The sequence below is a fragment of the Protobothrops mucrosquamatus genome, unplaced genomic scaffold, assembly GCF_001527695.2.
Source record: "Protobothrops mucrosquamatus isolate PMUCROS unplaced genomic scaffold, P.Mucros_1.0 scaffold461, whole genome shotgun sequence".
In the NCBI taxonomy this organism is placed as follows: domain Eukaryota; kingdom Metazoa; phylum Chordata; class Lepidosauria; order Squamata; family Viperidae; genus Protobothrops; species Protobothrops mucrosquamatus.
The window spans coordinates 933,495-960,966 of NW_015386782.1; the positions used below are offsets into that span (position 1 = coordinate 933,495).

The 27,472-nt window shown below is 35.3% G+C and overlaps 1 protein-coding gene across 1 annotated transcript in view; it reads right to left on the minus strand.

Annotated features, from left to right (window-relative positions):
- Positions 1 to 27,472, minus strand: part of PRKD3 (protein kinase D3) — a 39,635-nt gene that overhangs the window by 5,358 nt on the left and 6,805 nt on the right. The window contains exons 2-16 of the mRNA XM_015816504.1: positions 18,789 to 18,927; positions 18,190 to 18,321; positions 16,977 to 17,128; positions 14,973 to 15,162; positions 14,038 to 14,129; positions 11,168 to 11,229; positions 9,726 to 9,849; positions 8,386 to 8,463; positions 6,089 to 6,365; positions 5,465 to 5,517; positions 4,916 to 4,988; positions 2,952 to 3,058; positions 2,525 to 2,686; positions 990 to 1,088; positions 314 to 581 (exon numbers count right to left, since the gene is read on the minus strand). Coding sequence (XP_015671990.1) covers positions 314 to 581; positions 990 to 1,088; positions 2,525 to 2,686; positions 2,952 to 3,058; positions 4,916 to 4,988; positions 5,465 to 5,517; positions 6,089 to 6,365; positions 8,386 to 8,463; positions 9,726 to 9,849; positions 11,168 to 11,229; positions 14,038 to 14,129; positions 14,973 to 15,162; positions 16,977 to 17,128; positions 18,190 to 18,321; positions 18,789 to 18,927 — 2,008 coding nt within the window. The remainder of the gene's footprint in view (positions 1 to 313; positions 582 to 989; positions 1,089 to 2,524; positions 2,687 to 2,951; positions 3,059 to 4,915; positions 4,989 to 5,464; positions 5,518 to 6,088; positions 6,366 to 8,385; positions 8,464 to 9,725; positions 9,850 to 11,167; positions 11,230 to 14,037; positions 14,130 to 14,972; positions 15,163 to 16,976; positions 17,129 to 18,189; positions 18,322 to 18,788; positions 18,928 to 27,472) is intronic.

Below are 27,472 nucleotides of genomic sequence, written 5' to 3' on the forward strand. Positions count from 1 at the left end.
GGGCGCGGCGGAAGGAGGGGAGATCCGGAATCACCCGGATCTCTGGGGGGAGTTCATTCCAAAGGGTGGGGGCTCCCACCGAGAAGGCCCTCCCCCTGGGGGTCGCCAGCCGGCACTGTCTGGCTGACGGCACCCTGAGGAGACCCTCTCTGTGGGAGCGTATCGGCCAGTGGGAGGTAATCTGAGGCAGCAGGCGGTCCCGAAGGTAACCAGGTCCGATGCCATGGAGCGCTTTAAAGATGTTTGACATGTCTGCTATAGACTTTACGAATATACAGAAAATATGAAATATAAGTTTTCTGATGATATTTACCTTCACTAGATATTTCCTTCCAGGGATTTGGTGGATACATGAATGCTGCATTTTGGATCTGATCATTTATGTCTTCATCTTCATTAAATGGAAATGTGCCACTTAAGCTCACATAGATGATGACACCCACAGACCACATATCCAGCGATCTATTGTAGCCTTTACTTCTAAGTACTTCTGGGGCAAGATAAGCTGGAGTTCCTACTACAGACCTCCTAAAGGACTTTTCCCCAATAATGCGTGCAAAACCAAAATCACACAGCTTTACCTGTAAAACAAATGCTTTTTACTTAAGTTACTATGCACTTAGCTTACAAACCAACTATCATGGCTGATTTATGGAGTGTTTAAAAACATGAAATATGGTCAATATAATTAGCAAAAATTATAACAGTTTCTTTGCATTAGTTATGCTTGATTAAGCCTTCTATTTTTTTTTCAAATTCTATTGGAGGATGAGCACATCAGTCCAGGAAAAATATATTTTCAATACATAATGTAACTTTTTCCCAAATCAAACATAGCTAAACTAGAGAAAAAAATGTTCTAGCTATAAATAATAATTTTGTCAATCACTAAAAATATTGGAAAGTTTAAGAAAAAAGATTAAATGTTATTCTAGATTTTCTCTTCCACAACAGACAACTATACAAAGAATACTTATTTCCTTACCCACCTGAGGAAATGGTTCTGCTGATGCTAATAGTACATTTTCAGGCTTTAAATCACAGTGCACTATATTCTTGAAGTGTAAGTTCCTCAAAGCAACAAGTATCTTTTAAAAAAGGAAACAAGTATTTTCAAAATCAGTTCTATACAAAAAACCCAACAAACATTACAAGTCCAGTAGATTATTCTTCAATTCCATATTTGTCTAAAAACAAATGCATTCTTTTGTTGGAATAATTCCAGAATTCTACCATCAATTAAAAAAAAAGAATTGAGAAGATGGGTACTAAACCAGCTTCCCAAAGAGATAGCATCATTATTCAACTAGTTACATTTAGCTACTTCCAAATGTAACTAGCTAAATAACTTCTTCATAGTGGCATGACATCTCAATCTCTTACCATTCCTATTAAGTATACAATGAATACAATATTAGGATATTAATCCCCAATTAGGATTACCCATCACACACTTATTTTTCTTTGGAAGAAAAGTAACATTGTTTCACATATATTTGTCTAATACAGCCTATGTGCATTTAATATTCAGCAAATGCTGAATAAAGGAAAGACATGCTTTTTAAATCAAGAATAACATTTGCTAAGTATAAGATTGTTATTTAGGTAATGTTTTCCTCATATACACCAGAATTATTCTTATATTTACATACAGCCTTTTGAATTAAAGCCCTCTTGATTCAATTTAAAAGATAAACATTTTTAGTCTAAAGCAGGGGTAGGCAACCTTGGCTCTTTTATGACTCGTGGACTTCAACTTCCAGAATTCCTGAGCCAGCATGGCTCAGCTTGGAAACCTCTCCCTTTTCCCTCAGTATGGCTGGCTCAGGAATTCTGGGAGCTGAAGTCCATGAGTCATAAAAGAGCCAAGGTTGCCTACCCCTGCTCTAAAGCATATAAAGTGATTAAACAAGCAACACAAAATATTAAAAACAGCAATGATATGATTGTAAAGTAAAACTTGGCATCGTTTGTTTTTTTTAAACAGACAGGAGTAATCATATCTTTGAGGCCATTCAAAGAGAGTATACAGGTAGTCCTCAACTTACGACCATAATCGAGTCCAAAATTTTTGTTGCTAAGTGAGACATTTGTTAACTGAATTTTGCCCTATTTTATGACCTTTTTTCCTGCAGTCGTTAAGTGAATCGCTGCAGTTGTGAAGTTAGTAACACAGTTGTTAAGTGAATCTGGCTTCCCCATTGACTTTGTTTGTCAGAAGGTTGCAAAAGGGGATCACATGACCCCTGGACACTGTAGCAGACATAAATGTAAGTCAGTTCCCAAGCGTCTGAATTTTGTTCACATAACCCTGGGGATGCTGCAATGGTCATAAGTGTGAAAAATGGTCATAGGTCACTTTTTTCAGTGCAGTTGTAACTTCAAATGGTCACTAAATGAACTGTTGTTAAGTCGAGGACTACCTGTACACCCATCATAGTTGGGCTTTCCTCAAAGACAGGCCACAATAAGGAAGACTCTCTCACTAGGAAAGCAAATATACGACTGAAAACAAAAGACCCACCTGAGTGACCATGAATTTGGTTATTCTTTCCGGAAGCCGACTTTTCTCACTGGAAAGAATCATTTCTAACATATCGCCATGAAGTTTTTCCATCACAACAAAAACCCTTTCAGGAGTTTCAAACATACATTCCAGGTTTACAATCCCAGGGTGATGCAAATTCTAAGGAAAAGTACAGTACTGACTCAAAAACTATCAAATAAATAAACTCACTTTACTATGTCAAAAGCACTCGATAATCCTTTGTAATACTTAGGACAATGGTTCCTTTGATAAGCAGGTCAAAAGGCAATTTACCAGGAATAAAGAAATACACCCCCCAAAAAAGCCACCAAGAAATTACATCTCAACACAGATACTTATTATACACTCACAATTTCTAATTCAAAAAAACACACAGTGATGCAGTTTCACATCATTTTTGTACCTGCAAAATGGCCACTTCGTTGCGGAGCTGGCTTTCTTGTTTTGTAGGGAATCGCATTTTATCAATGACTTTAATTGCCACATCCCTTCCGGTCTTCCTATGTTTACCTGCACAAATACAAAGAGAAAAGAGAAAGCAGAAGTCTCTCAGGTAATCTTGCACAAAGAGGCAGTATCAATGATAACATGTGTTTAATGGATTTAACAGAATAACAATGTTGAAAGGGACCTTGGAGATCTTCTATAGAGTGTCCATATAATGTAAAAACTCTTCCTGAACTTTCTGCTTCAGGCAGTTATTTCCATCACAAACTGTTACATATTCAAGTTGAGAAAGATATATTTAAATTTTTCTCTTCGTCCATTAGAAGCCAAAATGTACACATTTTAGAAGATATACTGATGTACTATTTTATAAATATGGATATATATCCCATTTAACAGATGTATTTTAGCTGTTAAATGGAAAGGCACTTTATTCATTTTCAAATGTACTTTTCATGTTGGTCTATGTTTTCAAGAACTGCTTTATATACAATTCTACAGAATATTGGGATCTATGAACAAAGAAAAGCCTGTTATAATGTTATAACACCTAATGATTCTATTTAAGGAGTATACAGAATATTCACATATTCGCAATAGGCGCAGAGAATGTTAAGCAAAGTGATATCAAGTCACTTGCACTGTTACTATTTTAGAGTCCTAGACCTCATCTGGAGTTCCTTATTCAGTACTGCTGGATCTATAACAAGCTAGGGCAGGGATGTCAAACTCGCAATATCACGTGACGTGTCGCGACGTATCGTGACTTTTTTTCCATTGCTGGCAATGGGGTGGGTGCAGTTTCAGCATGACACATCCAGCCCGCGGGCCGGTAGTTTGACACCCCTGAGCTATGGTATACAAGCTATGAAAAAGCTGCCTTAAATATGTTAATGTAGATGAGAGATACTTTTTTCACTCCAGTAAAAGGCAACTATAGAAGACACTGCTAATTATATGGAAATAAAAATCATTATCAGATATATATTTCTAAGAACAAAAGTAGCACTTCTGATTAGCAGAGCTGCCAAAGAATCAGATTACTAAATTTATAAAAAAAACAAACTGTCTTACGGCAGCAGAAATGAGTTGTAATATGGAATTTGCTAAAAAGAAACCATGAAAAGATATCAGGTTAAAGAAGCTGTTTTATATCATGTCAGCCCACTGCCCAAATAGTTTGTAAAATTTATTTATTTATTTATTTATTAATTGTATTTATATCCCGCCCTTCTCCTTTCGGACTCAGGGCGGCTGACAAATGATAAAAAGCTAACATATTACACCCAGTTAAAATTTAATTAAAATGAAATATTTGAGAATGTCAAATTTAAAAGTAATTAAAACCCCTATAAAATCCCCTAGGCCAGTCCCGCTTGCTGGAACNGCGTACAGGTCGGTGGGGGGTAATCTGTGGCAGGAGGCGGTCTCGAAGGTAACCAGGTCCGGTGCCATGGAGCGCTTTAAAGATAATAACCATCACCTTGAAGCGCACCCGGAAGGCCACCGGTAGCCAATGCAGCTCGCACAGAAGCGGCGTAACGTGGGAGTGACGAGTCCCTCCCAACACCGCCCGCGCGGCCGCAATATACAGCTACCTTGTTCAACCTGTGACTCTCAGAAGTGTTAAAACTACACTTCCCAATTTTAGGAAATATTATCTTAATGATCTTAAAAGTTCCAGATTGGAAAAAAAATAGCCTAAAGTCACTGGCAGAAGTTCTCCAGCATTTTCCCATCATTTTTTTAGACAGTTGGAATTGAACCTCTATCTTTGCTATATATCACACATCATTAATCTAGCACCATTAGCATAGTTTTTCTGTAACAGTATATTTCCCTTAATAAGGAGCAAGTCTGTTTTATATATAAACCCTACAGGCAAAATATTTCACACATGCTATATTTATTCAAACTTACCTCCGTACACAATTCCAAACTGACCAGAACCAAGTACCTCATCAGCAAAGATCTGATACACTGAACTTATATCCTATGAAAAAGGATATAGACAGAAGAAAGCAAATATTAGGTTCACTCACTTGATAAAATGACACCATAGCAGAAATTGGAATGTCAACTATACGTCACAGAGCTAAAAGAGAGAAGAGCTATGATACAGGTTCTGAAGATGAATTATGTAAAAAAAACTGTTCAGACATGCAAGAACATATTGCTTTTGATATCTGAAGTTTGAACATTTGTATATTTAATCCAATTCATGAAAATTGCACTTGAGGAAATGTACCATTTACAAGATTTCTCATGATATATTTTTTGTTATTAAAAATGCATAACAGACTTAATCTTTTTTTTTAATAAACTGCACGTTAGTTTATTTAAAAAAAGAAAACAAAATTGCTCCTTTACATTTCCAACATCCTTGATTTCGATATAAAATATCCACCAAGGAGCAATTAATACTGAACGATTAGTAGGACATATTTTGTTTATATTTTGTTGACTTACCACATTTTCTTGGATCTGGCAATTTGAAACAGAAATGCTGACACATAATTCTTCTGCAATGAAAAAACATATAATCCCTCTTTTAAACAAGGTATTACTCACATGGTGTTCCATAAAGTTTCATGTTTGAATGAAGACCCTAGCAATTTCATGCAAAATTAGCAAGCCATTGCTGGGATACTATTGATAGGACAATAATTAGATCATCTGATGTGTTATGGTAATAATTGCCAATCTAATTTAAAGTATGAATGTACATATATGAAATATGGGCCTACGTTTATCTCTTGATGAGATAAATTGAAACGATGAAGAAAGAAATGCAAGCAGCATCTTTTCAGGGTAAAGCTTAGATAACAATAGTGGTAAATTGTTCCATATTGTGCAAGAGAGCCACTAAACACTTCTTCTGAAAATATAGCTTTTTATTGAATGGCTTAAGAATGTACTTTAAAAAAAACAGGGTAATAAATTGGTTGGTACTTGTGATGTAACTCAAACTACTACATATAAAACAATGCCATTTATTTTGCATACTAGGAAAGAAACCCACAATATTAAAGACAGTACTTTTCATTTAGCAGATCATCATGAAGAAAAAGGCAAGCCTTTTTCAGTCCTTACTGTGATCTCTTCCTTGTCCTGTAGCAATGCAAGTGCTGGTCTCAGGTGTGACTGGCATTAAAGCCTGACGAATAGCTTTCTCCCAGCTCTGGGCTACATCCAATCCAATTCCAGTAGCAGCCAAAACAGGGCTATGGTGACTGCTGCCATTGTTCTCTCCAACGAAGTATACCATTGTGTCAGTTATTATTTCAAAACAGTGAGGATTGCTGCCTTGCATCATATTTGAGAAATCCCGTGGCTGAGTCACCTGAAGAATTTCAGAAAGTGGAATCTCCTGCAGAAAATATAGAATGTTAAAACTCTTAACAGGGAGACCTCTTTGTAAGAATATGTGAAAAGGTAAATATTAATGCTCTCAGCTAAGAACATTTCAGTAGGTACCCTTATTCCCATTCCTTATTCATACTTCCAAGGAACCCAAAACATCTCAGCAAGGCAAACCAATTAAGTTATGTCTTGTTAAAAACCTAAATGGTATTTTTTCATTAGACTAATGTATCCAGTGAATGGCCTTTGGAATTCTCTTGTGCAGCCTGGAAAGTTTAATTACCTTTGAAGTTCCCACCATCAAATGTACCAGTTTGCTTAATGGTGAGCTACATATTGAAATTACCTTTCACTTTTGAGGTTACACTACGCTATAAGATCTTATTTTAATTCCTTAGCAAATTATTTGGTAGCATCTGATCATTACATGTTGTCCTCAACTTACAACAGTTCATTTAATGACCGTTCAAAATTACAACAGCACTGAAAAAAGTGACTTACGACTGTGGCAGCATCACCAAGGTCACGTATCAAAGTTCAAACGCTTGGCCACTGATTCATGTTTATGACAGCTGCAGTGTGTGCCAGGGTCATGTGATCACCTTTTGTGACCTTCTGACAAGCAAAGTCAATGGGGAAACCATATTCACTTAACAACCGTGTGACTGACTTAACCACTGCAGTAATTCACTTAACTGTGGCAAGAAAGATCCTAAGATTCACTTAACAATTGTTTCACTTAGCAACGTAAATGTTGGGCTTAATTGTGGTCATAAATCAAGGATTATCTGCACTGTAAAACTGTTATATTAAAAATGGAAAGAATTGCTCATCTCCTTGGTGAACAACTTCTGATGACAAACGAGACCAGAACTTCTGTTGCTAAGTGATACAATCATTAAGTGAATCATGTCTGATTTTACAACTTTTGCCACAGTTGTTAAGGGAATTACGTGGTCATTAAGTGAATCCCGCTTCCTCCTTTAATTTTGCTTGTTGTAAGCCCCCTGGGAAGGTCACAAATGGCAATCATGTGACAGATGCTGCAACTGTCGTAAATACATGCTGGTTGCCAAATGCCGAAATTCTGATCATGTGACTGTGGGGATGCTGCAACAGTCATAAGGGTGAGGACTGATCGCAAGTCATCTTTTTCAGTGCCATCGTAACTTCAAACAATCATTAAACAAATGGTCACAAGTCAAGGACTAGCTGTATGACTATGGCCTATCTGTGCGTATATGCTTATTTATACATGTTTTATAATACTGCTTTACAGGTTCCCCTTATTCACAGCTATTTATGTCACAGGTCAAAACCATCAGTTCCCTTAATAGTCATATCTTTAAACCCCCCACAACTTAACTCCTGATACAAATATTCCTTTTCCCCACAAAATACAGGTAGTCCTCGACATATGACCACAATTGAACCCAAAATTTCTCTTCTTAAGTGAGACATTTGCTAAGTGAGTTTTGCCCAATTTTACAACCTTTCTTGCCACAATTGTTAAGTGAATCGCTGCAGTTGTTAAGTTAGTAAAATGGTTGTTGAGTGAATCTTGTTTGTCGCAGGGTTGCAAAAGGTAATCACATAACCCTGTGACACCACAACCGTTAACTGTCATAAATATGAATCAGTTGCCAAGCATTTGAATTTTGATACATGACCACAGGGATTCTGCAAAGGCCGTAAGTGTGAAAAATGGTCATAAGTCACTTTTTTCAGTGCCATTGTAAGTTTGAATGGTCACTAAACAGACTGTTGCAACTTGAGGACTATCTGTATTTCACACTTCTCATTTCTTTCTATTAGATTATAACTATATAAATTATAATATGTAATGCACAATCAAAACAGAAAATAGTTCGCCAGAGATAAACATTAAAACTGCATCTTGTTATAAGTACGTCTATGACATATTAACAGTTTTAAATTGTACGTAATCTAGCAAAAAGCAATTAAAATGAAATGATAATAGGCAAATAGCATTTTAAAGAGGAGATGAGATTTGGGTAATCTCTTACCTTGTAATATTTTGTCCCAGATTCATTTTGAAATAGCGTAAGACATTTACTGTCTAATCTCCAGTAATGCCTTTTTCTCTGCAACAAAGTACAGTTACTGTTTTAAGAAACAATTTTTCATTTCATTTGTATAGCTGCCTATCTTAAAATCAAACTCTCACCAGCTAAATATGTATATGTACATTTATATATGTAGCATATAAAACACTATTTACTTGAATCAATTTCAAAGATTTCAACAGTCCCGCCTGTGTTTGGATTACATCTGCATTACAACATTCCTAAATTAAACATTCCTAAACATTCCTGAACTGCTGCAGAAAATAGTTATTAAATGACCACAGAATTTGTATTGGCTATGCCATTTTCTGGCACAAGGAGCTAAACCCAATTCATAATCCAAGGCAACAGCATTAGGTATCTGCACCATGGTCACAATGCTTTACAAAAGTCTTTATGTGATACAAGAAAGCCATTACATGCCTCAAAATTATTATTTATTTAGCATATGGCGATGTTACTTTAGCCAGGAGACTACAATGCTGATATAGAGGAGTTATTTGGCTGCCTAAGACTGCCTGTTCCATTCACACTTGCAAGATTTCCAAGATGCACCACAGGAGGTGAATTAATTTCACACCAGAAAGAAAAACTAACAGCATCCTGAAGCATCATCTAGAGCAGGGGTAGTCAACCTTGGCTCTTTTATGACTCGTGGACTTCAACTCCCAGAATTCCTGAGCCAGCTGTGCTGGCTCAGGAATTCTGGGAGTTGAAGTCCACGAGTCATAAAAGAGCCAAGGTTGACTACCCCTGATCTAGAGCCTTCTCCCTCTGCCAAAGTCACCTGGCAAACAGGCGTTGCATCCAGAAACGTTCAGCATCAGCAGGGTTCTGACCATCTGCACAAAGCACTGGCTCATCTTTCCACTGAAGTGGTACTTATTTATCTACTTGCATATAACATGCTTTCAAAGTGCTAGATGGGCAGAACCTCAGGCAATTGATGGGAGCTCACCCCACAACGCAGTGCTAGGACTCGAACCGCCAGAGCAAAAATCATCTCCAGTGTCATTAAGCCACTGAACCACTGTGCCTCAGGAGATGCTTAGATACAAAACTTTTCGGTCTCATCATATTGTCTTATTCACAGAATTTGATGGGGAGATCTAGATTAGTCTCCACCTGTAATTCTGTTTTGTTTTGTTTTTCATCTTGTCTTTCAGTTTTTATCTTTCTGCAGGAAAGCAGCTAATAGTTTCATCTCTTGAATGGAATACAAAATGTCCTGCGCTCGGAAATACAATGTTTTTCACCAAGAAGACAGCTTAATTACTTACCAGGTTGTCTCGACTTGTGTAGTGAACCATCCATCCTTCTTTTACCATTGTACTGCTCTTCCTCTTTGTGTGTTTGACCGACTGTACAACTCTCATTAATGGAATGTTATTGCTTGTGGATGGGCTGTTGAACAATAATAAATTGCACAATCATGTATCATCCCAGCGATGCAGCAGGCAGCACTGATGCCTAAATGATTTTCTTAGTCTGCTATATAGCATGTTGGGCTGGAAGCATCTCTCTGATAATTAATTGGAACTACTTCATCAGCCATTTGCTTGGAATGAGTGTACAAGCAATCTCTTTGGCTACTTTGTGCAATCTGGACAAGCTTGTCCATGACCTGAAGACCTTTTTCTATTTCCAGTTTTGGGCATCTTTGCATTATATGATCAAAACAGTTAAAATATCTTGCTAGGATAAAAATAGCTGTTATGTACCATTTTTGTTCCCAAAATGGGATATAAACTAGATTGCAAATATTTCTAGTCAAATTAAAGGATTTGCACTAAATCAAAAAATACAGTAAGTAGACAGAACTCCTGTATAAATGAAAATAATTCTCTTGCGTTCAACTTTCCTTTGCATGGTGAAACAAGCACTATAAAGGTCTATATTGTACATGAGACCCAGAGGTCACCTTCCATTTCTACATTCACAGCAGGAGAGCATTCTGTTACGTTTGTTCAAGCCAAGCCCTCCTTATACGTAGAGAGGATTTAAAACACACCGCAGATAAAAGGAACTTTTATTTTAGATGAAGAGATAGTACTTCTGCAAATGTTACAGTATAAACTTACAAACTTTGTCTTCATAATGTCATTCTGAAAAATCAGTTTTCATTATTACGACTGTATAATTTGGAATAAATTCCAAGATATTCATTTTATATGGCCATGTAATGAATTAAAAATGAGCAATTTATCCAAGTAGTTTTGTACCATGAACTACACTTGTACCTCTACCTTTTCAATAATAATTTTAGAGCATATTAGTTGCATTACAACTTGTACACACATATAAAGTACAAATAGCTTATTTTTTGATTTGCATCTGTGCTCCTTTAACCTGACTAAACAAGACATACATTCATTGTAAAAACTGATTCCTTGCTTACATTTTCTTCCAAATTAATTTACTTGCATTAGGAATGAGTTTGAACTGGAATCAGCATAATAAAACGGTCACATAAATCCAGATCACATTTTCCATGACTTACCCTGTAAAACAAATTATTTTTCATGTTGCCTCTTATATTTCCATGTTACTTCTCTTAATGAACTATTTTTAAAGCCACTACTGGTCAAAAACCATCTAAACAAAAGTATAAATTGCACAGTATATTGTCTTTAATATTAGAGTTAGAAAGATGGAAGCAGTGGATGATGTGTAAGGGTGTATTATATATGTATCCCAAGTGCAATATCTTTATTTAACCAACCTGATAGTTTTTACAGCCTCTTCATCTTTGTCTCCATCAAGATCTGCTGGATCCATAAAAAACTAAAACAGAAGACCTCCTCTACCAAGAAGGTGTAGTAGGTTAGGAGAGGGTTGTAGTGATAAGTAAAGTGACGATAGTTGGAGGTAACCGTATAGTCATAGAACCGGACCCGATCGACCAAGAAGAAGGGTTTTGTTATTTTATAAAAATTAAAGTATTAAAATGTTAAGTTATATACGTTTTATAGTATAATTCTTTAATATCACATTAATAGAATCTGAATGAAGTATCTATCCCTGTGTACTAAGTTTCTGGAAAAATCCCCAAAACTCAGCCAAGAAACAGAACAAGCAGAAACTTTGGGGCAAAACTTTGTTTTGCAACAACTACCTCATGCGTGTAGGTACTTCCAGAAACAGGGCAATTCTCCATTAGTGGAAAGTTGGCATAAGTATAGTTTCCATCACTTGTGCCAGGTGACTTTCACTCCGCTGATGCAACACCATGACCAGACCTTTCCAGGAAAGGGTGTGGACAGGATGACAATCTAAGAACAGAACTCCCTCTATACCTGGTTCAATGCCCATGCAAATTAAATCTGGTTTCCTGTAGCCTCAAACACAGCAGGTAACCCAAGGATAAGCAGTCCTCGCTTTCCACACTATGTGAATATACACACACGCATAAACAATTCTATCTTTAGAGAGCCACAGATATCAAGCTACATAAAATAAATTTGATAACAATGCTTTAATCTGCTTCAGAAAAAGGCTATCTACATGTAAACTATAATTTGGCAAATAGAGATGACATAAGACAGTATTCTATACAAATGTTTACTTTGAAATTAAGTTTGGGAAGCCAATTCTGTAATCATGCAAAGAATAGTCAATGATTAGTAAGACAAAAGAATTAGCATGTTGCCAGTCAGAATTTTATCTTTTTGGTTTTGTTGTTGTTGTTAATAGAAGAATGTTTGCTACTCAGATCTTCAGAACAATGTAGAGCATACATGTATACAGTATACGTAAAATATATTTGACATTTTATATAAGATACAGATTTAAAATGTTACATAAGACAAAAAGTAATTAGAGGTAGTCCTTGAGATATGAACATGATGGAGCCTGCCTATTAGGGATGCATGTTGCAAAGGCCTTGCTTAATGACCCCACCCCTTGCTCTCCCTGATAAAACTGTTAAACAAACCAAAGGTTGTTAAACGGAGCATAGGGTGTCTCAGAGATGGTGGAGGCCCCAGGAGGCCTACATAGACCCAAGATTGCCTGGCTGGGCCTTCCAAGGCTACTCACATCCTCTGAGGCACCCTGTGCTCTGTTTCTCACTCTTCAGGGTCCCCATAATCCTTCAGCTTCCTTCTCACCCAGCAAGCAAGGGGAGATCAGGCAGGTCAGAGTTTGCAGTCTTCAGCAATCAGCTTTCTTACAGACCCAGCCTTATGGCACCCTTGTGCTATTTTGCAACAGGCTCTGTTTTTGTGACATTGTAGAGACTCTTTTTAAAGAAGGTTCCATTTGTTTGTGGAGTTTATGGAGCTTCCTTAAAAAAGGGAATCCTGTACACCTTTATGAAAATAACACCTGCTTTGCCACAAGGCTAGGTTTGTAAGAAAGCAGATCCTGTATCAGGCTGGGCACCTCTCTCAGAAGCTGCAAAAAAACAGAAAGCTAAGTTGAGTGTTGCTGGGCTCTGGATTAATCTGAATCCTGCAAGCTTTTGGATAGGAAAGAAATTGGAAGCTTGTAAACTACGGCCAGCCTGATCTCCCCTTGCTTGCTGGAGTTTGTAAATTCCAGATGGCCTGATCTCCCCATGTTTGCTGAGTAGAGAGGCAGCTGGAAACTTGCAAGCTCCAGCTGATTCATGCCCACTAGAATTGGCCTCCCTTGGATAGACAGACTCAATGGGATGGAATGGGTGGATGGGTGAGCATTGCAGCATCCCTGTAGACAGTCATAATGGCAAAAGACCATGTGGATTCTTCAGCTGCTGTAACTTTGAAACTGGGCCACGAATAACTTTTTGGGAACGTGTCATAATAATGTTGAGCAGTTGCTAAGTGACTGGTCATAATTTGAGGACTACTTGTAGTGAGTATTCCTCTTTAGGGCAATTTAAAAGTATTCATCCTAATAACTCCTGTTAAAATTTGAGGCATTGCTGAAAGTAATATTTTGCACCCAACGCTGTTTTCCTTCCAGTAGTTCAGGTAGTCCTCGGCTTACAGCCAGTCACTTAATGACCGTTCAAACTTGAAACAGACCTCCCAAAAGTTACTCACAACCCACTTTTGAAATTATGGTCACTGTAATGTCCCTGCTAGGATGCAGGAGGTGGAGCAGCCTGCTCTCCTTCCCCAATGTGAGGTGTGGAACTCCAGATATCTATTGTACAGAAGATAAATGTGGGATCAGTGATGAGGAGCAGGATGGAGATGAAGATATGGGACCTAGTGGGATGGGAAGCCAAATCAATGCCTACAGGAAGTGGAGCATAGGGTGCTTCAGAGGATGTGGAGAAGCCTTGGAAGGCCCGGGACAGGAGCGCCTGGGCTAGCACTAGGTCTCCCAGAGCCTAACCCACACTGGGGAGATCAGGGGTAGGGGTCATTAAGTGAGGCAATCATGTGGGCGTCTCATTTAATGACATTTTGCGACCATAATGAGCAAGCTCCATTGTGGTTATAACTCAAGAACTCCCTGTATGAATAAACTTTTCACTCTGTTAGTCTAGGCAGTCTAGAGGTATTTGATAGCAATTCTGGTATATGCAGAATAGGGAGAAGTGCAAAGAAAAGCCATACATGTATACCATAACCCAAAGTTATGTTTCCAGCAATACCTTACAAGACATATCTTACCTCCATTGAAGACTACTTCTCCAAGACAATCTTTAGGTACTTTAGAGGCACAGCGTTTATGACAATTAAATCTGCAATCTAAATTAAGGATAAATTGTATTTATTTAGGCATTTATTATTTTTGTATAATCTCTTTGAAGTTTCTTTTTGAAGTCATTTTTATTTATTTTCAGGATGTATTTTTAAAGTAATAAGAAAATGCAAGTAATTATTTGGATCAAAGCTACAATTTAACCTAAAGCTGTATGATACGGTACTACCATTGCAAGGTTCTTCAATTAGGTCATTCTAATTGAATGAGAATGATGAGAGCACTCCCAAGAAGATACCTTAAAACTAAGATTCAGCACAGAAGTAGAATTATCAATATCTAAACTGCAGTTAAGAAAGTGAGTTGTGAATTCTCAGTCTACCTGTTTCCTTGTCAGCATCAGATATGGTGCTAAATATATTTTACAATGGCATTATGCATATTTAGATTTTAATTAGGATTTGAAATCATAAACTTTTTTAGTCCTTGTGGAAACACTAATATTCTTTTATGAACATTTTGACTTTAGGCAAACAGGACAGAAAGAAAAAGATAGAGGATAAATAACACTACCTTATACTGGTTTAATCTTGAATCCAATAAGTTTAAAATGTAACTTTGCACAGCCTAAAAAGTCACCAGGTAATACTAACCAATAAGGAATTTCTTGCAGGCAAGAGAAGAATAGAAGTATTCTATTCATCAACTGTATCCAGTATATTCAAACAGCAAATTTTTAATAGGAATAGAGTCTTCCATAAAATTTCTGTCATCTTATTTATATAGCTTACTGATCGCATACCATTGTAACCTGCTTATTTCATTTTATAGTTAAAAAGACTTTAAAGCCTTGATAGTTGACATGAACGTGCAGCTACAAAAACACTTGCCTTTACACTGCATTCCTTGTCGAAAAAGACCTTTAAGCAATCGCTTGCAGTACTGACATATGGTGGGTCGAGTGTAAGAATGAACAGCAAAGGTATGTGGGACTTTCACACGACAAAGAACCATTTTTTCCATCCATATTGGACGCCCACTCCACGAAGGAATCCTTTTACTAGGTTCTGGATGACAACGCTGCAAAAACAACAACAACAACTTCAAGGCGCCTTGAGCATGAATAACCCTGGACCAATCATCCTCTCTCAAGAGTTGGGTAAAGTGTCCCAACAGCACTCCTTTTGTCCTCGTCCTTCCACACAACTTATACAAATGGTGGAACTCTATAAACATATTTCCGTTTTATTTTATTTATTTTTGTTTGAGTACTTATTTCTCTTCATTAAGTCATTATAGTATGAAAAACGAGATCTAAGGTTGGTAAGGATTGAGGTTGTATAAAAGGTTTCTTCCTTCCACAGCAACAGACCAAGAAATTAGAGCAAAATCTAATCTAATATAGGTAGTCTTCAGCTTACAACCACAATTGGGACAAGAACTCTAAGTAATGTGATGATTAAGTGATCCATGCCCAATTTTATAACCATTTTGCTGCAGTCAAATTTAGTGTCTCCTATTCACTTTCCTTGTCAGAACATGGCTGGGAAGATTGCAAATGGCACTCAGGTGAACCAGGGAAGCTGTTTTATCCATCAGAAATACAAGCCAATTGCCAAGCACCCAAATTTTGATCACTAACCACAAGGATATTGTGACAATTTTAAGTGCAACTACCAATCAAAATTCAATTTTTTTCAACTTCATCATAACTTTGAACGGTTGTTAAACGATTGGTTATAAATTGAAAACTAACTGTAGAACAGTGTGTCTACTACAACACTGTTTCTACTTATGGCTGGAAAGTATGAACTGACAAAAGGAACTTTCAATATTTGTCAGCACTTGTCAGACAGCCATTTCTGCCTCTGTTAAATGCTTCCATGATTATTTTAATTGAACTTATGCCCATATTTAAGCAGTACCAACAGGCATTAGCTAATGTCCATTCCACTGCTATCAGGTAATTCTTAATTCCTTACAACTTAAAAGAAGTTACATCATTTAATCTTGATGGAGTTTCATGAAAGATTAAGAGCAAAAAAAATGTTTATTTGAACACAGCCATGGGCATCCATATCATTTTTCCAAGGAAAAACAATCATATCCCAGTTGCTGAAGCACTGATTTGTTTGAAGACAACATTAATTTTCCAAATAATTATGAATTTCAAGCTTTAATGTCTGTACATTGCAAATGATATTTTTGCATTTACAATAACTAGTTGTTTTACATACAATAAATGGAGGAAATTTCTGGATAGTAATTGGAGCACACCATTTTCGTGAAATTCAAATAATTTAATAAATGCATAAGTTGCATAAAGAAATTATAACAAGCACAAGTTTTGTTTTACTGTCAATTTTATTGTCATTAAAGCTTTGCTTTTTGATGAAGTTTTCTGAGAATTATTTAACTAAGAAGTTCTGCAGCTAGGAAAAAGTCTGAAAACTTCTGATTCAGAAGTTCTTAATGCAGTTTTGGAAATATTGTAGTGGTTTTGGTATAATTTTAATACCTATATAAATGTTTAATATCTACATTTCTGGCAAGAAGAAACTATTTCAAAAATATAATGAATATACATTTATTGTTTTTATACATCAGTTTTGATAGGCACTAAAAAGTGAAGTAAATGTCCAATAAACCAAAATATGCTGATGTACATACATATACATTCACTTAAAAGCAAAATTCTGGATTTTAAGAAAAGTTAGAAGATTATTTGAAGTGACCATTCTCAGCTAAGATTAAGTCTGAATAATACATCTTAAAGTTTCTTATGATTAAGGAGTAAGGAATTGGGATAATATGCTTTGGGTAATAACAGTGTCTTACCAAATTGATTTTAACTCTTCTTTAATTCTTCTTTGAAAAGAAAAATAAATAAATACCTCTTCTATGGACGTAGAATCAGTTTGTACAGATCTTGGGACAGAAAGTGCAGCTCCTGGTAAAGACACATTAGATAGCCGTCTCTTTCTTACCCCACTGCAGTTATTTGGAATCTTAAAAGCACATCGCTTGTGATAATTTAATCCACACCCTAATGAAATTAATACCGGGAGGGGGAGCAAAAGAGAAAATAAACATACTTTTACTGATGATGCTACACATTTTAACAATATTAGGATTCTATTTGATGAAAGACAGATTAAGCAAAATATATGGCAAAGATAACACATTTTTTAAAAACTGAACCAACACCTCTAACATTGCCATGATCATTTAATTAACAGCAGATCTCTGCAATGCATGGAATGTTTTTGGCCTGAATATTTGCTTTTCTGACCCCACTTCACCCTGGCTAAAGCTGGAAAACAGTCCCTGTTATGCAATTCACGCTGCTGCTGATTTTCCTCAGCTTTCTCCCCAACAGATTATCTGAATACTGTACTCCTGAATCTGTTGGAACCATCAGATTAGGGTACAAGCCAATGAATAGGGCTTGGGTTATTAATGCCCCTATGCACTAATACATCAAAAGAGGTGCTTCAGAATTATCAAGGGAGGTATACTCTGTATGCACAGTGAAAGGAGTGCATACAAAACACTTCTTTTCAAATAATTAAAGCAGCTGAACTTCTTTTCAAATAATTAAAGCAGCTGAACTTTTTTCAGACTTCAACAGCTGCTTCAAAAGCTGTTCCCAACTGTCCCTACTAATAATTTACCCTGCACTCATTATTAATAACTTGATAACGATTAGGAAATAGACATGTGGAAAGGGTTTTTCTTTCTAGATAAGTTATAAATATGTTGAAGTACAGAAAGAAAACAGAAAATGTTTACACTGATATATCCTCCCACACTGCATCCTCTCATTATTTCTGATATTGCACCAGCATGGCCGTTTGCATACACTAGACCTTCTGCAAGGAACTCAAAAACTTATATAGCATCATTTCTTCCCATAAACCAAAATAATTCTTCTTGCTAGATAAGAAATCCATCCTGTAGGAAAAGAACTATTAATTTATAAATTCTTAGATTATAGCATGCAAATGAAGTGCTTTTCAAAAATCTCTGTAACTACAGTATATACTGCATCTGGGGATTTAGGACAGAAACATTGTTAATAACACTCATTGTTATTAATTGGCTTACCTTCACATTTCAGTCCTTGCCGTACCAAGCCCCAAAGCATCTCTCCACAATAGTCACAAAAAGTAGGGGCCTTATAGGAATGAACGTAAAGCATGTGAGGTCGAATCTGGAAATCCTCAACTGTAGCTAATGCTTTAAAAATACATATATAAAAAAGAGTAAGCTTTAATGCCTTCCTCCATATTAAAGTACTAACAAGATTCCAATATAGTGAACATAATGCCTTAAATGCTACAAGACTATGAAACAAATATCTTGACATAAAATTTTAAAATACCATTTTCAATATAGATTTGACTATGATGTTTTATACTATTTAAAATATAATCACCCACAAACCTCAAAAGTAAAAACCTACTGATTCCATGAGATTAGGTCACTACAGTAAATAATCAGGATGAATCAATTTCCAATTTAAAAAAATGAGTTTCCATGCTTTCATCTTTAATATCCAATTTTATAAAGTATTTCATCAACTTTGCAGTAGGTGTGCATTTAAAAATGTTTATATTACAATTTATTAATTACAATTATTCCCAGCAGTGGTAGTATTTTGGTATAATCAATATGAGGATTGCACTGAAAACAGATATTCTTACCAGACAGAACAACCTCAACAAGATCACCTTCCCGTATCTCTTCTGCTGACGTAATTCGCTGTAAAATATTTTCTGAGTTCAGATCATGGCGGAATAGGAGAATTTTATCATACATGCCAAAAAACCCACACTCTGGGAACTGCAACAACAAAAAAGCAAAAATCTATATTGAAATATGCCATAATTTACTATTTTAACATAAAACTGTTAAAGGTGTTGTCTAACATAATGACAGAAAACAAGACTGTAAGCATTTGTTGTTGAAAAACAGATACATTCTGAAGTCATATTATAAGCTTCAACAAAAACTGCCTGCTAACATTACAAGTTTCTAATTGTATCATTGTGGCACTACAAAAATTACAATTTGCATATTTGTTTATTAAAAAATCAATTTAAAGATAATGGGCTTTTCCACTTGATAGATTTGAAGTGAACATATTCCAAACTTTGTTGATGTTGTATGCAATAAAACTACTAAAATATGGGCTTCCGGTTTGACATTGTGGCATAATGGGCGCAGGAAGACAGGGCTTCGTCTTCCACGTTTGATTTTGCCCCTCTGGGGACCCTAAAAAGGGTCGAAAGGCACCCCAAAAAGGGGATGAAAAAGGAGGGACCCTCATCGATCGTGATGGGGCAGCAGCCCTTCCACTGGATCTGAGGAAGCCCTCCAAGCCAGTGGAGGAAAGACTGGCTACATTTGTGTGGCCAGTCATAAGCTGCTGACAATCGAAGACAAGCACTAACTAGCAATTTCTGAGCAATGTGGATGGAACTGGGTGAGACTTTATCCTCTTTTTATGGCCCCAACATTACTTTCCTGGAAAAAAGAATGCCCAAAGCAAAGAATCCTCCCTGATGAAAGAGGGAAGGGAAGTTATTGCCCTGCTCCCTCAAGAAAAGAAAAGTGGCGAATTAATTGCTTTGGGAGAAAACAGAGGAAACTACAAGATCAATTTGGAACTAATACAAATCTATAGCTTTGAAATTTGGGGACTAAAAATATCTTTGAGACTTTAAAAAAAATATTTGAAAGTTTGCAAAATAAGCTTGGATTTGGAAAGCTGGAAGATGGTGTCAATGACATCTAGTGGAGAATTATGGCACTTCAATTTACTATGCTTAAGGGAAACTTGGCTTGAAGCCCAGACTCAGATAAGATTCTTTGTTGTTCCTGGACACTTCCACTTTTGCAGACTGCAGTTGGGAAAAGACAAAAACTCTTGGGCTGCTTATTTGGGTTGGGGACCCTATTGGACTATAAAGACTACATACAAAAACAAAATGAGTTCCATATTCAGCCTTAAATGGTAAAAAATCATCTTCAACGCCTGTCTCCAAAACTCCCAGCTTGATATATCAACAAGAAAATGTTAATGAATCTCAGAAAGAAATTCTTTCCATGTTGAAATCAATCCAAGAGATAATTGTTTTATTTCAGGATGAGACTAAAAATAACGCAAATGAGATAAAAGAACAATTTTCTAACCTAAATTTACAAATCCAGACAATGACTGTAAAAAAGGAACTAATAACCCAGAAAACAGAAGGAAAATTAGAAGAAACGGATCCAAAGATGGAGGACCTAAAGGAAGGAATCAGATACTGACAAATGAAAAATTAGAAGATACAGTGATAACACCGGAAATGGAAAAGACATCGCACTTGTCAAGATCTCAGAACATATTTGAGGATAAAGCAGAAGAGCTGATCAAATGGATGATAAAGTTGTTAGGAGAAATGCTGAATATTGACAAACAAGAAATGAAAAGAAAAACTGAAGGAGAAGGATGGAGGCTGTTTAATGAATATAAATGGGTTGAGTGTTCTTCCAAAAACACTTCAACCAAATTCTTTTCCTCATTCTAAATAATATATACAAAAACAGAACTACTTGATGATTTAAATGTACTGACTTGGAAAGTTATTTGGCAAAGGAAGAAAGCTACAGTAAAACTGAAGAAAATTGAGGTTCTGATCTATTAGATGGGACATTATACTACTAAACAGATGTTTGAATATGGCTAAGAAAATAGATAACTGTTAGAAATAAAAGTATTATTATAATTAGAAGGATAGGATTTATAACTAGCATATTATACTTTGTTATGAGATGGGAAATATGAAAATTCTAAAAGTGTTTGAATAAGGGAAGCTTTTGGTTACCCAAATATAATTTATTATGAGAAAATTATAAGGAATAGAGATATTTTTAACACTGATGGGAAATTAAAATTTTTAAAAAGCAGGAAAAACAGGATTTTGATTGAATAAATGGATTCTAAGTGCAAATGCAATTGAGATATATTTTGGCTAGAAAAAGATATTATAAATTGATATTATCAATATTATGTATAATACCAGAAAAATGTGATGAAGATGTTTATATTTAATTGTATATGTATTAACAGTAACAAGAATTGTATTTGCCCAGTATGGAAAAATGCATACTACTGGAAGAGAGGACCAAGGAAGCACTGGATGGTATAGTATCGGACTAGACTGAGAAAGTTACTAATAGACCCAGACAACACGTTGCTTATTAAGTACATATGACTGTAAAATTAGAAAGTTAATAAAATATTTATTTTAAAAAAATTACTAAAATATACACATTCCACTTCAATAAGACCAATTAATCTTGGCACATGCATACAGTTTATTGTTAAACAAAAGAAATAAAGACCTAAACAAAAATATTGTATTGATGTTATCACAATTAAATCTAATATATACATACTCAATTAAACAAACATTAAGTACAGTTTAATCTCTTGTGAACTAGCCCATTCTAACATTTATTTCTGTATTTATATTGAGAATCAAGGACTAATCCTTCCTGGATTATAGAAGAAACACATCCTGAGAGTTGTCTGCACTTTCTTGTAAATGAGATTTGCTAAACTACAGGTTATTTTTGTTTCATTTCTTCCAGTTTTTTAGGTGGATATAATGAATGTTTTATACCTTACCATAAGTAACTAAAAATGGAAAACTAAATATTCAAATGCTGGACAAAAAATACTGGATGGTGTATGATCTGTTGTGATAAATGAATGTTCTGAAAAATGAAAATGGTTATGCATGCTTCTACCTAGTTATAGAGAATTGAGAGATATTGAAAAGGAAAGTTAAAAGCAGTAGGAATTGAATAATAATTGTGTGAGATTAAAAAAAGAAACGGTTAAAAAGTGAATCAGTGAATCAGTGCTCAATAAATGTAGACTGAATACAATAGCATCTGATCAAGTAAATGTTGTAAGCCAGGTGTTGATGGCTTTGATGGTGTTTCCACCATTCAATTTTATTTTTAGCAATCGTCTCACTCTTTGAATATATTCTTTACTAAACATATTTTAACTTGTGCATGATTGATGTAAAAGACCAATATACTTGTAGGCTTCATCCTAATGATTTAGTCATTTAGTATTTCAATTCCATTACTGTTTGTGATTCTTACCCCACTTTATTGCTACTGCAGCACATTTCTCTAGCCCAAATTCTATTGCTATATTTGTGCTTGAAATTCTTAGTGTTTCTCAATGACTGGATTTCAATTTCTGATCTTCAGATCATCCATATAAAGCAAATGTGAAATGTTATTGGAATTTTTTTCTGTTTGACAGACAAGATGTATTTTCTTCAAAATCACTGAAAATGAGATCATGGCAATGACAAAAAGTCAATGAAACTGATCCACATGTGTAGAGTTCAAACCTTGCCTTATGTTTACATAATGACTTCAGGCTAATTCCCCACTTGAGACCTCCTCCCAACTAGGATGGTTGATCTTCCATACCCTGCAAGATGCCTCTCCTAATGTTGACAAGCCCATATTTTTTATTTTCAACCACCAATTCTGTCTTCCTCTGCTCCATTATTTTTTCTATATACCTTCTAACATTTATACACATTCTAATGTCTATTTCTAATGACACCAGTTGTTTCCAAACATTTGATGTTCCAACTATGTGATAATGAATTAAAGGCCCTTTTATAATCAATCCAGACCAAATGTAAATTAACTTGTTGGCTTTTACAATTTTTCAAAACCATTTTATCAATCAGAAGTTGATCTTTTGTATCTCTACTTTTCCTATTTTTCCATTCTATTCTACTGGAAAGATGTTATTTTCTTCTAAATAATCTTGGATGTTCCAAAGGTGCTTTTTCCAAAAGGCAATTGGACTTTCTTATTTTTTTCCCTTGAGAACGGTTCACTTCTCATCCAAGAAGCTTCTCAGTTCTTGGATTAGAAGCGAAACTTTTCCAATCAAAAAAACAAGAAAGTCCAGATGCCTTTTGGAAAAAGCACCTTTGGTACAACCATGTCCTGGATGATTGAGAATCTCCACAGACTATCTTGGATGTTGTCCTCTATTATGTCTATGAGTAATTTAAACATTGTAGGAAAACTTATTGGTCTATGATTTCCGGGTGTTGTCCCTTTTGCTGAGTATTTTTGAATTAGAGATGTTTTGCCAGTTAATAACCAGTTGCTCATGACTCCTTTATGCAATACTTCATTAATCTGTATAGCTATAACTGGATGTAAGCTAGTCAGATATTTGAGCCAAAAGCCACGCAATTGATCATTTCCAGGAGATGTTCAGTTTTTAATCCTTTTTATTAAATTTTAACCTATTTCTGTTGTTTATAAGGTCTTCCAACTGACTGCCAAAGCTTCTTTCATTTTTGTGGTGCTAAATCAATATTTGTTTATAGACTTGTCTTGATTTCTTATATTCTTCAATATTTCCTCTTTCATGTTTTTTTTAATTATTTACATCTGATCTTAATTTCTTTACCTTGGCCTCCAGTCTGATCTTCCATTTTGGAATTAAATATGATTTTACTTTTGGCTTTCTAATTTCAGTACCCAATTCTTCTATAACCACCACTGTTGTCCTTTAGGCAAGCTGACTGGCGTGTTTGACAGATGTAATTTTAATCCTTGCAAGTACCTTATTTACATCCTTCATTATAGGTACCAGATCTTCTGGGAGAACTACTTTCAAGAAATTATCAATACTTTCTACTGATAATTCTGCATATGCCATAATCTTCTCTTCTAATTCTTCAGGGGATCAGTTCATAGGTTGTTTCAGTGCAGGCGTATACTGATTCTGTTGCTATTATTTCTTCTAAGTTATCATTTCTGTAATTCATATCAGCTGTTCCCTTTATATTTACAATTATTTTTATCTGAGTTTCTTCTACTATTGCTTCGGGGTCTTTTTTTTTCTGAATCTCTTCCCATTCTACATCTCTGAATATTCTATTTTTAGTAATGAATCTCCTTTGATCTGCTAATTGTTGTTCAGTGATATTTGAGATTGGGAAAATTATTTTCCAATGTTCAAACATTTGCTTTAAGTAGCCATGCCTTGTTGCTTGCAATTAATAATATATATAATTATGGAATGATGTTCCAACACAGTATTCTTTTGTCTGTTGTATCTATTATTGTTGTTCTTTCAATAATCCTACAACTATAGCTCCTGAGTCCCATTGCCCACTTGTTGACAGGTACCTAGGAACTTTAACATCTGACACTATCCTTATTGACTCTATTGATGACCAAACCAGTATAGAATTATTTTCATCTTTTCTCACTATATTCTTTCAGTATAAATTTCAAGCCAGTTTTACATCCAGTTAATTATCATGTCACCAGCCCATGTTTAACTTGCTAATCAGAATGTCATGTACTTTGATTAAATCAAGATATATTTTTCTGTATTATTCCCATCATCTACTATAGTAGTCAATTATCAACCAATTAGTTTGTCAAGATATATTCTTGACAAATTCATGAACTGTCCAGACTTTTAGCACCTACAGAGCAATGTTCTTAATATCTGCTCAGAATACTAATATCAAACTAATTTACCCATAATTCATTCTCTTCTGTTTGAACTTAAATATAACATTTAGTATCTCCAAAGATCTGACTATTAAATGATATCCGTGTTCTTCTTGTGAGGACAGTAAAGATAATAAGGTAAAGATAATATGATATAAATCAAGAAGTATGAAAAGATTTAAACTAGAAATCCTTATACTACATATTATAGTCTTCTTTGAGAAAGTAGAGAGTAAGGGTAACAGAGGCTATATAATTACTATGGGAAACTATTCTTTATAAACTTATACAATTTGAGCATTTGAGTGGCTAGAAAAGCACACTTACAGCACAGTTTTCTCAAATGTATAATTTTGAAGGGGTAGCTCTGTTAATCATTTTGCTTGATCACAAAAAGAAAAGTAATCCCTGGTACTTCCTTTCTTGCATGAAAATTTCTTATAGAAATCCTATTTACAATATTTTGACAATTCATTGTTGCTTACCAAGATAAGTATTTAAAAAGTTACATACTGTAGCTAGTTTAGCCTTTGAAAAGAATTTTTGCTAAAGTACAACACTCAAAGTAAGTATAATACTTCTAAATAAATTAATATTTATAAAATTATTGTATATTCTCATTTTCAACTTCATAAAATAAATTTTAATTCCTATGAGTCTTATATTTATTAAGTCATCAACTTTAGTCATCAAATAATATATCACATTTAAAGAAAGTCACAAATATTGAGTGGTTGTTTTAGAAATGTAAGATAGGTGAAATCTGAAATCTATTCCTTGCAGATGGGTTTGAATACATTACAATCAAATAGACAACAATGGAAAACAGCTTCAAAGAAACAATTAAAATAATAAGGAAATTCTCAGTCCAACATAAGGAGAAACAGCTCTCATAGAAGTAAGTCTGATGCAATGAGATAGAGAAGAATTTCTCATAAGGGTAAGAAAGGCTTTTTTAAAAAAAATGAAAAACATTGCTTTTAGTGGAAATCTGAGAAGAAATTCCAAGCTGCTGTCCTCTTAGTCCTAGAAAAATTAGAGATTTTTGTTTAAGCATCTGCTCAGTCATTTGAATTAAGTTGTTTAAGTATCTGTTTATTTAGCACTTCATATGAATTATATAGAATTATGTAGTCTACACAGCCATTTTGCTTTTTATAATAACAGAATATATAATAAACACCACCAGTTAACTACAAGTAGTCCTCAACTCATAACCACAATTGAACCCAAAATTTTCACTGCTAAGTAATACAGTTGTTAAGTGAGTTTGCCCCATTTTACAACCTTGCTTGCTACAGATGTTAATCACTGCAGTTGTTAAGTTGGCTTCCCCAATAACTTGGCTTGTCAGAAGATTGCATGACCCAGGGACAGTGCAACTGTCTTAAATACATGCCAGCTGCCAAGTGCCTAAATTTTGATCACATGACCATGGAGATGCTGCAATGGTTATTAATATTAAAAAACAGTCATAAGTCACTATTTTCAGTGGCATTGTAACTTTGAATGGTCTTCAAACAATAGTTGTAAGTCGCAGACTACCTGTAAACAGCTATACATTAAAAATTAGATGGAGGGTGGAGCCAATATTCTGGTAGACGGGCAAACCAGATTTCAGGTAGAAAGATCAATGTTCAAACAGGGTATTGTCTTGCTTTTTTTTTAAATGTATCTCCTGCCATCTGGATATTCTTTATGGTGCCTTTATTGATTTAAAGATACTGTGATTCCAAGAGACAGGTTTTAGGCAAGACTGGCTATTCCTTTGCAGATCAATATCTTCTTTGCTTGTTTATATATTTACGTGAAATACTATAATGCAGGGGTCCCCAACCCCTGGTCCGGGCCACGGCATGCCAGCAACTGGGCCGCACAAACAAGCAAAGCCCCATCTGCAAGACGCAGGCAGCACACAAAATCACACACCCTCCGGTCCATGGAAAAACCTCTCTCCGTGGAACCGGTCCATGGTGCCCAAAAGGTTGGAGACCTCTGCTATAATGCATGTCTGTTATAGTATCTCAAGTTTTTTTGTCTTTTCTAATTCCCATCCAAAAAGGGTGAAACAAGGATGTGTCTACATTAATCTCTAACCCCCATTTTTTAAATTAATTTGGTTCAAACTTTGACAAAATCTACATTTTATCCACCAAAGTTGGCCAATAGAACTGCTTCAGTTCTTTTAAAAGCTGATGATACAGCTATCCTGTCTATAGTTCAAATGATCTTGAGACAGACTTCTAAGTCCTTATATCTTATTGTAGACAGAAAAGATTGATAATAAATTACAATAAATCAGCAGTATCCTTTTTTCAAAAAGCTCACCATTCACCATCAACCAGAGAAAATAAATTGTTTATATATTGATAAAATTAAGGTATTTCAATATTTCCTTCAGCACCAATTATGCACCCCATGCTAAATACCTTCAAACTCATCAGTCATCTGCTGTGCACTGCACAAATCTGTAATTACCCAGACTTAAGTCTCCTAGAACCTGCCCAGCCCAAATTTTTAAGAGCCTTGTTACAAACACCAAAATCTCTCTCTCTCTCTCTTTGATCAAACTAAAAGCTGAACTAATTTTTACTGAGGCTCATATGTGGCACTGTCATCTCACTTTCCAGTTCAAATTACAGTAGTCCTTGACTTACAACTGATTAATAAATACTGTTTGGAGTTACAATGGCCTTAGAAAGAATGCTTTACAGCCCGTAAAGCACTTCCAGCCATCCTAAAATGTCGTACCGTCCCGCAATCACATGAATGCATTTTGGATGCTTGGCAATTGGCTCATATTTGTGACTGGTTG